At 36.1% G+C, this 13,955-nt stretch overlaps 1 protein-coding gene across 2 annotated transcripts in view; it reads right to left on the bottom strand.

Moving 5' to 3' along the window:
* The window catches only part of WDR70 (WD repeat domain 70), a 318,682-nt gene that overhangs the window by 263,773 nt on the left and 40,954 nt on the right, over positions 1–13,955 (bottom strand). For both annotated transcript variants that reach the window (XM_028492854.2, XM_024119956.3), the window contains exon 6: positions 1,130–1,189. In XM_028492854.2, coding sequence (XP_028348655.1) covers positions 1,130–1,189 — 60 coding nt within the window. The remainder of the gene's footprint in view (positions 1–1,129; positions 1,190–13,955) is intronic.

Raw genomic sequence — 13,955 nt, 5'->3', positions numbered from 1 at the left:
TATACACTACCAAATGTAAAATAGATAGCTACTGGGAAGCAGCCGCATAGCACAGGGAGATCAGCTCTGTGCTTTGTGACCACCTAGAGGGGTGGGATAGGGAGGGTGGGAGGGAGGGAGACGCAAGAGGAAGAGATATGGGAACATATGTATATGTATAGCTGATTCACTTTGTTGTAAAGCAGAAACTAACACACCATTGTAAAACAGTTAGACTCCAAGGAAGATGTTAAAATAAATAAATAAATAAATAAATAAACATTTCAGTCTGGTATCTTTCTGCTGTTGTGTGTAATGCAATTGTGTACATTCAAAAATTGTATAGCTATGTTTGTTGTGATTGGTTTTCTGTTCAGCATTTTAAATTAAGAAATGAAATAATCAGTTAACATATTTGTTGTGTTATAATCAGAAACAGGCTTGCTCTCTGAGAAGTATCTATAACCATATGACATTGCTGTCTGTCAGTATTTGGTGAGGTTTTAAGAAATGTCAGAGTCTTGAAATTATATCTATGTAATATTAATATTGAGTTTGATATGGAAATAAAGACTGCTTTCTTTAAAAAAAAGTATCATTTTTTAATGATATTAAATCTTTTTTTACAATAAGATAAAATGATTTAATCTTATACCTCAAAATGTTTACATTAATTTTTAAATAACATAAACAAATATGACAATATAAAAATATAATCCATAAATCTAAGTAATATAATCTTAGAGCCATACAGTAACTATCTTGTTCATTTCTTATCTCAACATCCACCTAAAAAATGAACTCAGGCCTCTTACTGATATAGAAATGAAGCTAAGGGTAATGAAAAATTTTCCCACACCATAACAAAAAAAGTATTTGAGTTTCATTTCTTTCTTTCACTTGTAATGTTCCTATATCAAAGAAAGAGGTTTTAAAGCCAACAATAACAACGGCAGTAAGTGTTCCTATTTTAAATGAAATGCAATGGTTATTTTGACTGAACAGAAAAGTAATCTATTTTCCTTAATGTCTATACTTTTGTGATACCAGTTGATTGTATAATTGGCCTTAATATAAATATATCTTATTAGTTCACTTTTCCATGAAAGCCCTGTTATTGAGGGAAAAGAAATAAATTTTTAAAACTTACTGTCTTAGTGCCATGCTTCAGCGTTATCTCATGTGAGTCAGGGATCTTTTGGACAGGATTCTGAAAAAAGAAAATTCCATGACATTGATGAGTAATATAACATATTTGGGGGAACTACATACCACACTCACAGGAAATTTAATTTTTAAAAATTGCATTATTGACTTTTTAACACAAAACTTTAAAAAATAGGAAGTAAAAAGTGTGAGCGTGGGACTTCCCTGGTGGCACAGTGGTTAAGAATCCCCCTGCCAATGCAGGGGACACGGGTTTGAGCCCTGCTCCAGGAAGATCCCACATGCCACGGAGCAACTAAGCCCGTGCGCCACAACTACTGAGCCTGCGGTCTAGAGCCCGTGAGCCACAACTACTGAGCCCATGTGCCACAACTACTGAAGCCCGCACGCCTAGAGCCTGTGCTCCGCAACGAGAAGCCACTGCAATGAGAAACCCACGCACCACAACGAAGAGTAGCCCCCGTTCGCCGCAACTAGAGAAAGCCCGCGTGCAGAAACGAAGACCCAATGTAACCAAAAATAAATAAATAAAAATTAAATTAAAATATTTTTTAAGTGTGAGCATACCTTATTTCTGCACTTCTAGATAGATTACAATTGGTCACTTTGAGCTGCTAATAAATTTATTTTAAATCTCTAAAAAGATAAACCTAAGATATTCTTTAGGTTGTATGAAACCATAAGGTCCTCCCTATATGGAAAATTTTTAAAGTCCTCTTTTCACTGGTACTTGGGCATACCTTAAAGTACTTAATTTATAACAGACAACAAAATTTGCACAGGATAGATACATACCTTTTAACCCATAAAAGATTAAAAAACAAAAAACTGATATTCAAATGGGACAAATAAGGGACAGTCATTCACTGATTCATCAACTCAACAAGGCTTTATTAAAGTGAGATTATACAGATGCTAAGTGGCGTTAGACACAGCCTCTACTCCTCTCTCCTCCCAAGAAGTATATGGTCTGAGAGGGAAACATCAGTGACTCTACTTCAATATAATACATGCTATGTTAGAAAGGGTATGGACAGAGTAACTGAGGGATGAAGAAGATGGATGCATAAATCAGACAGAAGAGGTCACACTGATCATTTAAATAAGCAGTTTCATTGTTTAGTCAAGTCTCCATTATCCAAGAGCAGGGTAGTTATACTAAAATTCTACAGCCATTACAAATTCATGTTAGGATTATCTTGCAATCTACTTAATTAAACATGTTCAGGGAATTCCCTGGAGGTCCAGTGGTTAGGACTCTGCACTTTCTCTGCCAAGGGCCCAAGTTCAACCCCTGGTTGGGGAACTAAGATCCCACAAGCCATGTAACACAAGCCACGTGGCATGCCCAAAACAAATAAACAAACAAACAAACAAAAACGTGCAATCTACAGACTTTGGTCCCTAACTTCCCTCCTTCTTTAGGATCCTTGATGAACCAATCAATCACTAGTTCTTTCTATTTTATCTTAAATATTTCCCCTACCATGGCTCTTTCTCCTCAGAATATGAACAATTTAAGTATGTCCCATATTGGGACTTCTCTGGTGGCACAGTCGTTACGAATCTGCCTGACAGTGCAGGGGACACGGGTTCGATCCCTGGTCTGGGAAGATCCCACAAGCTGTGGAGCAACTAAGCCCCCGTGAGCCACAACTACTGAGCCTGCACTCTAGAGCCCATGGGCCACAACTTCTGAGCCCGCGTGCCACAACTACTGAAGCCCGCATGCCTAGAGCCCATGCTCCACAAGAGAAGCCACTGCAATGAGAAGCCCATGCAATGCAATGAAGAGTAGCCCCCCCTCGCTGCAACTAGAGAAAGCCCGTGCGCAGCAACGAAGACCCAACGCAGCCAAAAATAAATAAACAAATTTATATTTTTTAAAAAGTACATCCCATATTAAAACACACACACACACACACACACACACACACACACACACTAATTTCGCCTAGGTTTACTGCTGTACCACTATCTTTTCCTTTACAATCAAGCTTCCTCACACTACAGTTTTCACTCATTGTCTCTACTTTCTTTCACCCCTCTACCTCTACCACTTTGGCACTTGTCATTTAATTCCCAATACCTAGCACAGTTCTTGGTACTTAAAGGACTCTTAGTAAATATTTCTTGAATGAATAAATAAGTCACTATAAATGTCCCAGGACACTTTTCAGAACTTTACCTGCACGTCTGACCTTTCAACAGCATGATAACTACTTAACTATTTCCTCCAACTTGAAACTATTCTTTCTTGGGAGGAAACAGCCTTGACAAAAAGCCAGAAAATCTAGGGTTTTAAAATCAAGCTCTGATACTCTTTAACCTTGTCATAACCTCAGGAGAGTAATGACTCTCAGTTTCCTCATTTGCAAACAGGATAATAGCACCTGCCCCTTAGGTTACTGTGAGGTAAGTGGTTTAAAGCTCATAATACAGAGTTCGGCACAAAGTAGGTACTCAATAAATGACAGCCACCATTTATTCTAAGGCTTACCTCCTGTCTCTCTTGTCATATTATCTTAGTCTATTTCCAGGCTTCTCTTCCTTTTTACTTGGCTAATTCCTACTCACGCTTTAAGACTCAATTCAGATGTGACCTGCTCCTGGAAGCATTTCTCAACACTTCAAACTCTGGGTTAAATGACCCTTCCATGCACTCCCATGACACCCTCTCCTTGTCTCTATCACAGAACCTATCATAATACATTGTAATTTTTTACCAGTCTCCCTCCACACCACTCTGTAACCGAACTCAGGAGATGCTTCTCAAAGACCGTGTATATATATCGTCTCTGGGTCCCCAATCCACAAAACACCTGGTGTATGGCAGACACAAGAGTTTTTGGAGTGTACTAATGGCCCTTACAATGTCTACCTCATAAATCACATTAGATAATTTTTAATTTACCTCAAACATTAATGTTTATGTCCATAGAGAAGAACCGGTAGGTGCTATCCATCAGGTGAGCCTGGTGAGTGAGAGTCATATTTTCCAAAAGTGAAAACCTTTGAAGACCAAATGATTCTATCCCAGACTAAAAGCACATGTAAAGTTGCAAGTATAGAGAAATAAGGCAATTTTGTTTTAAACTATTTGCATCTGAGAAGTGGCTATAGTTCATTACCACCACAGATCAGTAAAGAAGATCAGGAACCAAGAGGCACTAAACAAAAACACTTACCTCATAGTAACCCAAGGAACTGCTGGAGAGTTTGCAGTTTATGTCAAGACAAAGACATTACAGTATGGTTTACTATGTTTTGGAAAGTCCTGCACACACCAATATCGGAGATACCAATATTCCAACACAAATTCCAAAATAATTTAAAAGTTGAACAAATGAATTCTGGACTACCCCTACATTAAATTATGTAAACCACTGCTCCCTTTGCAGCTGACAATATTTGTAAGTAATAAAAACTCATGTAAAGGTGCTAAGTACTCCTGAAAGAAACAGGAGAACAGTTCAAACGTTTTACTGAAAGAAGAATCTATTATAGTACCATTTCATAACCAATTCCTTTTTCATCGCTCAGGAAAGAAAAACACTGTCACCAGAAGGAAGGATGAAAATTATTTCACTGAATTCAATGCAGAACGTGCCTATATACAGACAATTTCTGACATTTAAAGAAAAAACTTACAAGAATACAGAACTCAGTATTTATATTAGGAATGAATTAAATGTTTAAATAAGTATTGTTTACATTTAAAATCAAAGTTTTACTGGAAATCATGTAGGGCGTAACTCATAAAAAGCCCATATAATTGGCACAACTAAATCATCTAAAATAGTAGCAATCCATCTTTTGGTAGCATATCACTTGATGGTGACTGTTCTTCTTCCAGAACTTTTACTAATGACTTTTTGAAATATGGCTTAGTGTGAAATTTGCTGTAACAGTAAAATATTTTCAAGATTTCCCTGCCAGGGGACATTATAAACTACAAGACTTCCATGAAGTCATTTATTACCAAAATTCATAACAAGAGCAACAGTCTTAATGGAAGAGAGGAAAAGACACCAGTTTCTGTTTTGGTTTGGTTTTAAATGCCAACCAAAGGATTATTTCCCAGGCTCTTTCGTTTACCCCAGTAAGAACAATGATAGCAAACATATCTAGAATAACATGAGCAATTCCATCGGATGTACTATACATACATCCTTGTAGTGTTTTTCAAAAGACTTGCAAATCATTTATAACCTTTCTGGGGTAATTTGTTATAAATTTTAAAAGTTATATATATATAGCAGTATGAGTCAAAATAAAAAGTCTACTCAGTAATAAAGATCTACCACAAAGTGGCTAACAGTTGGGACAGAGAATGGGGATTTCCAACCAGGAGTTTGAAAATGAACGCCACTTTCTCCCAGAAACCACTTTGGAAAGAGTTACCAGTGCAGAACCATAAGCAACCAGAATTAGAGTCCATTCTGGTGTAACTCTTAAAATTAATTCATTTAGTCACTCACTCACTAGTCACACATTCACTTAACAACATTTATTGAGTATTTAATTATATACTACATACCACATACCAGGAACTAAGTTAAAGATAAAAAGACCAATAACAAAGACTCTGCTCATGAAGAACTATCAGTCCAGCAAAGCAAAACAGACAGGTAAACAAACAGGCAAACTAAAATGTTTCAGATGCTATGACAGAAGGATACACAGGGTTCAGCGCTCAATTCCACTGTGCCTGGGGAAGTAGAGAGTGATGAGAAAAGGCTTCATACAAGAGACGTTTCAGATGCTTTTGGAAAAACAGAAGTTCCCTAGATGAATGTGGAGGGCATCTAGGCGAGAATAAGATGAATCCTGACACTTTCTGAGTTGCAAATATTTTTGCCTGGCTAGACTTTAAGTTGCTGGGCAGGAAAAAGAAGAAGGATGTGTGGTATAGGGGGGTGTGTGTGTATTTTTTTTTTAATGTTAACCCAGAGAGTTCGCTATGAGCCAGATTGTATACAATGCCAAGAATCTGAAATTTAAGCTGAGCCATGTAGAGTAATTTGATAAGACTTGAGATTTCAAAAATATCACCAAGGCATCAAAAGACACACTTAACACGGTGAAAAGGCAACCTACACAACGGGAGAAAATATCTGCAAATCATATATCTGATATGGTGTTAATATCCAGAATATATTTAAAACTCCTATGACTCAACAACTACAACGAAAAAAACCCAATTCAAAATTTGGCAAAGAACTTCAATAGTTATTTCTCCAAAGAAGTTATACAGATGACCAACAAGCATATGAAAAGATACCCAACATCACTAATCCTTAGGGAAATGCAAATCAAAAACACAATGAAAGGGCTTCCCTGGTGGTGCGGTGGTTAAGAATCCACCTGCCAGTGCAGGGGACACAGATTCGAGCCCTGGTCCAGGAAGATCCCATATGCGTGGAGCAACCAAAGCCATGTGCCACAACTACTGAGCCCATGCACCACAACTACTGAAGCCCGTGCCCCTGTGCTCCACAACAAGAGAAGCCACTGCAATGAGAAGCCCAACCACCGCAACAAAGAACACCCCCACTCGCCACAACTAGAGAAAGCCCGCGCGCAGTAACGAAGACCCAACGCAGCCAAAAATAAATAAATAAATTTATTTTTTTAAAAACAACAACCCACAATGAGACACCACTTCACACCCAATACAAAAGCTAATATTTAAGGGAAAAAAGAAAAACAAAATAAGTCTTAGCAAAGATGAACAGAAACTGGAACACATACACTGCTGGAGGGAAATGGTGCAGCTGCTATGTAAAACAGTATGGTAGTTCTTAAAAAAACTTAAACAAGAATTACCTTATGATTCAGCAATTCCATTGGCGTACATACCCAAAAGAACTGAAAAGCAGTGTCTCAGAGATGTTTGTACACTCATGTTCAAAGCAGCTTTATTCACAATAGTCAAAAGGTAGGAGCAACTCAAGTGTCCATCCATGGATGAAGGAATAGTGGTATAAATATACAGTGGAATATTATTCAGTCTTAAAGAGGAAGGAAATTCTGACACATGCTACAACATGGATTAACCTGGAGAACATTATGCTAAGTGAAATAAGCCACTCACAAAAAGAGAAATACTGTATAATTGCACTCATCTGAGGTATACACAGTAGTCAAATTCATAGAGACAGAATGCACAGTGGTTGCCAGAGTTTGGGGGGAGAGACGGAAATGGAAAGTTGTCGTTTAATGGGTATAGAGTTTCTGTTTTGCAAAAATGAAAAAGTTCTGGAGACTGGCTGCACAACAATGTAACACTACAGAGCTGTACATTTTAAAATGATTAAGACTGGGACTTCCCTGGTGGCTCAGTGGTTAAGAATCTGCCTGCCAATGCAGGCGACACAGGTTCAATCCCTGGTCCAGGATGATCCCACGTGTCGTGGAGCAACTAAGCCTGTGCACCACAACTACTGAGCCTGCACTCTAGAGCCTGCGAGCCACAACTCCTAAGCCCACACGCCACATCTACTGAAGCCTGCGCACCTAGAGCCCGTACTCTGCAACAAGAGAAGCCACCACAATGAGATGCCCACTTGCCGCAACTAGAGAAAGCCTGAACAAATGAATTCGAGTGCAGCAACGAAGACCCAGCAACGAAGCCAAAAATAAGCTAATTAATTAATTAATTAATTAATTAAAATAAAATAAGATGAATTTTAAAAAATGATTAAGACTGTAAATTTTACATTATGTGTATTTTGCCAAAACTAAAAAAAAATTTTAATACATACAACACACATAAGCAAACAAAAAAAGATTAAAAGATGCATACTCTTATGCCTGAATACTTCTCAACAGTCTAATAAATGTTAGGTAAGCGTCAAAAAAAATCATTTATCCAATGTTTAAAATCTTCCTCCAAAAATGTAAGGTTACATGTCTAAAATATTGCCGGAAGGAAAGACAATTGCCTAGCTAAATCTCACAGGTGGTTCCAATCCTTCAATTAGCAGTATTCCCAAACCACTTCTAAATTACCTTCAAACCATTTATGCCCTATTGCAAGCTGAAATCTTAGAGAACATTTCTTAGTAACATGACTTAAGAGCACACTGTTAGATAATTTTTATACTTGTGTGAGGGCCGAGAAACTCAAAAAGGATAGTTCATTCTTATATTTTATCAGAAATCACTTTTTTAAAAAAACATGACATTAGCAATAAACACAAAGATGACAATTTTCTGTTTATTTAGCATAAAACAATGGCAGGTAATTAGCCAACAGGATTTATATCAAATGACATTTATTTTCAAAGCTACCATGAACATATGCCCTGTCATTTCCTAACACCCTAAAATTTTATGAATATGTCAGCTTTTATTCTTATTTGCTCTCTAAGTCCAAAGACTTGAAATCTAGACATGACTCTGACATGAATTGCCACTTGTAATCTTCACTCAGCCATTTAACTGTACAGAACCTCAGCTTTTCCACTTGTAAAAGTGAAAGAGTTGGACCAGGTAATTCATGACATTCTATGATGACATGGTCTACCTTAAACTCACATCTGGAACTAAGAACACTGCCCTATGTCCTTCGCTGACTTCCATCTTCTTTACTTTACTCCACACTGCTCACTACCATGATATTACTCTTCCTACTGCATTTCTCACTGAGAACCTTCAATGTTTCTCCACCACCTTTAGTCCCAATTGTAACTTCTCAAAGCATCACACATATTGTTTTAGAAATTTTCATTTGTAGAATGTTATTCCAGGTTAAGTTTAGAAAAATTAATGTTTTTAAGAAGTTTCCGGTCAAAGGGTACAAACTTTCAGTTATAAGATAAATAAGTTCTGAGGATCAAATGTACAGCATGGTGACTACAGTTAATAACACTGTGCTGTACACTTGAAATTTGCTCAAAGAATAGATCTTAAGTGTTCTTGCCATACCAAAAAAAAGAAAAAGGTGACTGACTGTGTGAGGCGATGGATGTGTTAATTAAGTTGAATGTGGTAATCATTACACAATGTATACATATATCAAACCATCACATTATACATGTTAAGTACCAATACATACAATTTTTATTTGTCAGTTATATCTCAATAAAGCTAGAAAATAAATATCATTAAAAAAACAACAAAAACGTTTCACACATAATCAAAAAGCAGATCATTTCTCAAAAGATATTAATCTCTAAAGAGCCTATCAATATTCCTATCATTTGCAGTGGTATTTATTTTTCACTGGTTACTTTAAAATGTATGCATTAAGATCCCACCCTTACCCACATAATTAACCACTCCAGGCAGGAATAGAAGAACAGAGGTTGAGCTTGCCAGAATTAAGAAGGAACAACCTGGGTTTCTAAGACCCCTATAATGAAACTCTCCCCTCCCACTTCTTTACCCCTACCCAAAAGAGAAGGCTTTCCTTTACAACTATAAAGGAAGAGGGAAAATTTCACCAGTTCAGACTGGAGTCCCTGAGTTTTACCATTTGTCCTATTCCTAAAAAAGGCCCACCTACACCATGTCAGTGGCAACAATGTACACACCATTCTCACATCTTCACAACTTGAACTAATTATCCCCTCAAAACTTCAAGTCCTTAGCCTCTTATCTACAAAGAATAAGAATTTGTTACAATAATTCTTTTGGGAAACAAAGCACTTTTATAGGTGGAGTAAAGATTAATACAAACCTCAGTCTGATAGTGCCACTGTTCTCATAGAAGCCTCTCTAATACCTTGCTACTCAAAGTACAGTCCACAGAGCAGCACCAGGGGCATCACCTGGGAACTTGTTAAAATTCAGAATGTTGGACCTCTCCCAGAACTACTAAACCAGAATCTGCTTTTTAATAAGGTCCCCAGGAGACTTATGTGCACATTAAAGCCTAAGAAGCAGGGAGTTCCCTGGTGGTCTAGTGGTGAGGATTCCAGGCCTTCAATTCCGTGACCTGGTCAGGGAACTGAGATCCTGCAAGCTGCATGGCACGGCCAAAATAATAATAATAATAAAGTATGAGAAGCAAAAGTTTTCTGAGATTACCACTTAACTGCAACACAAGTTCACCAGTCCTATTACAGCTTGATAGTATATTGCCTGAGCTACATTTTATACCTTAATTTCTATAACCTAAAAAAAGATATTCAACTGGAAAATCTTTTTTTTCCATTTGTTAATTTTTTATTACCCCGGAACAGGAAGACTAACATGTAACATGTCTATTTTCTTTTATTTTATTGAAGTATAGTTGATTTACAATATTGTGTTAGTTTCAGGTATACAGCATAGTGATTCAGTATTTCTGCAGATTATACTCCATCATAGGTTATTACAAGATAATAGGTATAATTCTCTGTGCTATACAGTATATACTTGTTGCTTACCTATTTTATATATAGTAGTTTTTATTTGTTAATGCCATACCCCTTATTTGTCCCTCCCCCTTTCCCTCTGCTCTTTGGTACCACAAGTTTGTTTTCTGTATCTATGAGTCTGTTTCTCTTTTGCATATACATTCATTTGTATTATTTTTTAGATTCCATATATAAGTGATATCATATACTATTTGTCTTTCTCTTTCATTGGAAAATCTTGGAAGTCAAATTTAACTTTCAATTTAGCAAAAATCTTACACTCTATAATTCAATTTTCCAAACTGCCAGGCAACATGGGATTTTTTTTTCCAATTCATACAACCATTCATTCAACAGGTACTTAATAAAACTCATATTGTTTTAAAGAGTCAAGGCAAGAGCAGGACAAGAATCTGGATTCTGTTACTTACTAGTGGTAAGAATGAAAAAATCCCTTCTTCATAGAGCCTCTATTTCCTTAACGATCTACTGTATATAAATAATAATAATAATAGTAACAGCTAGCATATACATGCATACTATGGGCCAAGCACTGCTCAAGGCACCACATATATACTAAGTAATTTGATCCTCACAACTCTCTGATAGGTCCTATTATCACCCCATTTTAAAGATGAGGACACCGAGGCAAAGAGAGGTTAAGTAATTTGTCCCATGGTCACATAACTGGTAAGTGACTGAGAAGAAATTTGAACTTAGAAGTCTGGCCCCAAAGTCTGTGCACATAATCATTACAACATAATGCCTCCTCTATAGTAACACTTACCCTGTTAGCTTCGCAGAGTTGCCGTGATGACCAAATGAGTTAATGTGCCAAAACACTTTATAACTACAACCTCATTATAAGTAAGACATTATTACAAGCCTATGGCTATAAAGGTTTTATCCTGAAAGTACACATTTGAGAAATTGTTTGAGACCAGGTATAAAATGCCTTGAGATAGAAAAGTTTCACCAACTTTCAGGATCTTAGATATGCAGTGCAGAATTAGTTCAACATGGGTTATACACTGTAGTATTCTGAGTTATGTTTAAGATTTCATAACTGTTTTTTATAAAAATTGAGTTATTACTTGGGCAATCTTTTGATATTCAGTTAAAGATGCACAGACTGTACTAATTTTGACTATAAAAAATGTCAAGGTATCAGTCAAATTAGTGAGAATTAATTTATTTGGAAAAATAAAAGAAGCTTCAGACATAATAAATTTTTATCAAATTCACCTCGTACTGAGAAAAAATATATTTTAATCCTTCTCCCCTACTATAGCTCTCTTGAAAACTAACACTGCAGAATAGATACCATATATTATTTAATGTAACTCTGCATACATGCAAAAGCATGTATATGCTTCACAACTGTAAAAGGTATAGTGAAAATTAAAGGCATCCCCAAAGCCAATCTGTATAGATTCTCTTGTATTAATTCTACAGTCCTAGCTCTAGCAATTCTACACCCTATTCATCCCACCAAATATGGAACAAATTATTTACACTCCATCATACTTTCCATAATGTCTAAAGCCACCACTACTACAACAAAATATTTTAAATTGCTCCTGGGCATTTCTTGCTAGAGAACAAAAACAGATTATTTACTTGTCATCTCCTCACTAGTTTGTAAAATCCTGAGGACAGATACTAAGTCTTATTTAATTTGCATCTTTAGTACTTAGCACAGTGTCTGACATACAGTACATGCTCAAATATATTCATTCTTAACTAAAGATATAAATTACCTAGTAATTTATAGGTACCTAGTACCTATATCTACTCTTAAAAATTTTTCTCTGTATCTTCAAGATAAAACATTCAAGGCCACAGACAGACTTACCGTAAGCTGTACCTAATAAAGCCTAAGTGCCAGGTACTCTATGCTGAACACCAGGAAACCCAAAATAAGGAAGACACAGGCACTGTCTTCATAGAGTTCAGAAACTACAGAAGGTGCACACTTGTAAACAAATAACTATCACAACAATGATCATTTTATCATAGCTGTGACAAGTACAATAGTAGGAGAGTGTCCTATGTCAAATCATACACAAAAATTAACTCAAAATATACCAAAGACCTAAATGTAAGAAATAAAACTCGCAGGAAAAAACAAAACAAAACATAGGAGTAAATGTTCACAACCTTGGGTTAGGCTACTTAGATATGACACCAAAAGCACAAACAACAATAGAAAAACCAGATAAACTGGACTCCACCAAAATTTTAAATTATTATACTTCAAAGTACACCATCAAAGAAGGTGACAGGACAACCCACAACAGAATGAAAGAAAATATTTGCAAATCAGGTATCTAAGAAGGAATTTGTGTCCAGAATACATAAAGAACCCTTATAACTCAATAATAAATAAACAAATAACCCAAGTGAAACAGGCAGAAGAGCTGAAGGGACATTTCTCCAAATAAGACAAACAAAAGGCCCATAAGCACATGAAACAATGTTCAACATCATTATTCTTTAGGGAAATACAAATCAAAACTACAATGAGATACCACATCACATCCACCAAGATGGCTATAATCAAAAAGACAAACAATAAAATGTGTTGGTGAGGATGTGGAGAAATTGAACCCTCACAAACTACTGATGGGATTGTAAAATGGTGCAACTACTTTGGAAAACAGTTTGGCAGTTCCTCAAAATGTTAAACATAGAGTTATCATATGACCTAGCAATTCCACTCTTAGATATACACCCCAAAAAACCAAACATACATCCATACAAATAATTTTAGACATATATTCATAGTAACATTATTCATAATAGCCAAAAAATGTAAACATCCAATGTCCATCAACTAATGAATGCATTTTTTAATGTAGTATGTCCATATAATAGAATATTATTTGGCAATAAAAAGTAATAAAGTACTGATACATGCCACAACATGGATGAACCTTGAAAACATTACGCTAAGTGAAAGAAATCAGTCACAAAAGACTACTTACTGTATTATTCCATTGATATGAAATGTCCAGAATAGGCAAATCCATACAGACAGAAAGTAGGTTAGTGGTTGCCAAGAGTTGGAGGAAGGCTAGCAGAGGGAGAATAGGGAATGAAAGTAAAAGGCTACAAGGTTGCTTTTTGGAAGTATAAAAATGTTTTAAAATGAGATAGCGGTGATGGTTGCACAACTAACTCTATGGTTATACTAAAAGCCACTGAATTGAATATCTGAAAATTATGAATTTGAGGGTATTAATTATATCTCAGTAAAGCTGTTATAAAAATTTTTAAATAACAGAGGAATATAACTAATACACAATTAGCATAAGGAAGGAGGTATTCAACTCTCCCTTTGTCAGTGAACGTTTTTAAAAGGAGAAAATGCACTCCTTTCACAATGAGAAAAATTGGATCCTGCAAAATGAAAAGGTTCTTCATTGATGGAGACAGGTCTGTCACAATGTTACCCACAGG

Source organism: Physeter macrocephalus, chromosome 8, assembly GCF_002837175.3.
Source record: "Physeter macrocephalus isolate SW-GA chromosome 8, ASM283717v5, whole genome shotgun sequence".
Classification (NCBI taxonomy): domain Eukaryota; kingdom Metazoa; phylum Chordata; class Mammalia; order Artiodactyla; family Physeteridae; genus Physeter; species Physeter macrocephalus.
The sequence above is the reverse complement of the archived record's forward strand: the minus strand, read 5'-3'. Positions and strand labels throughout refer to the sequence as shown.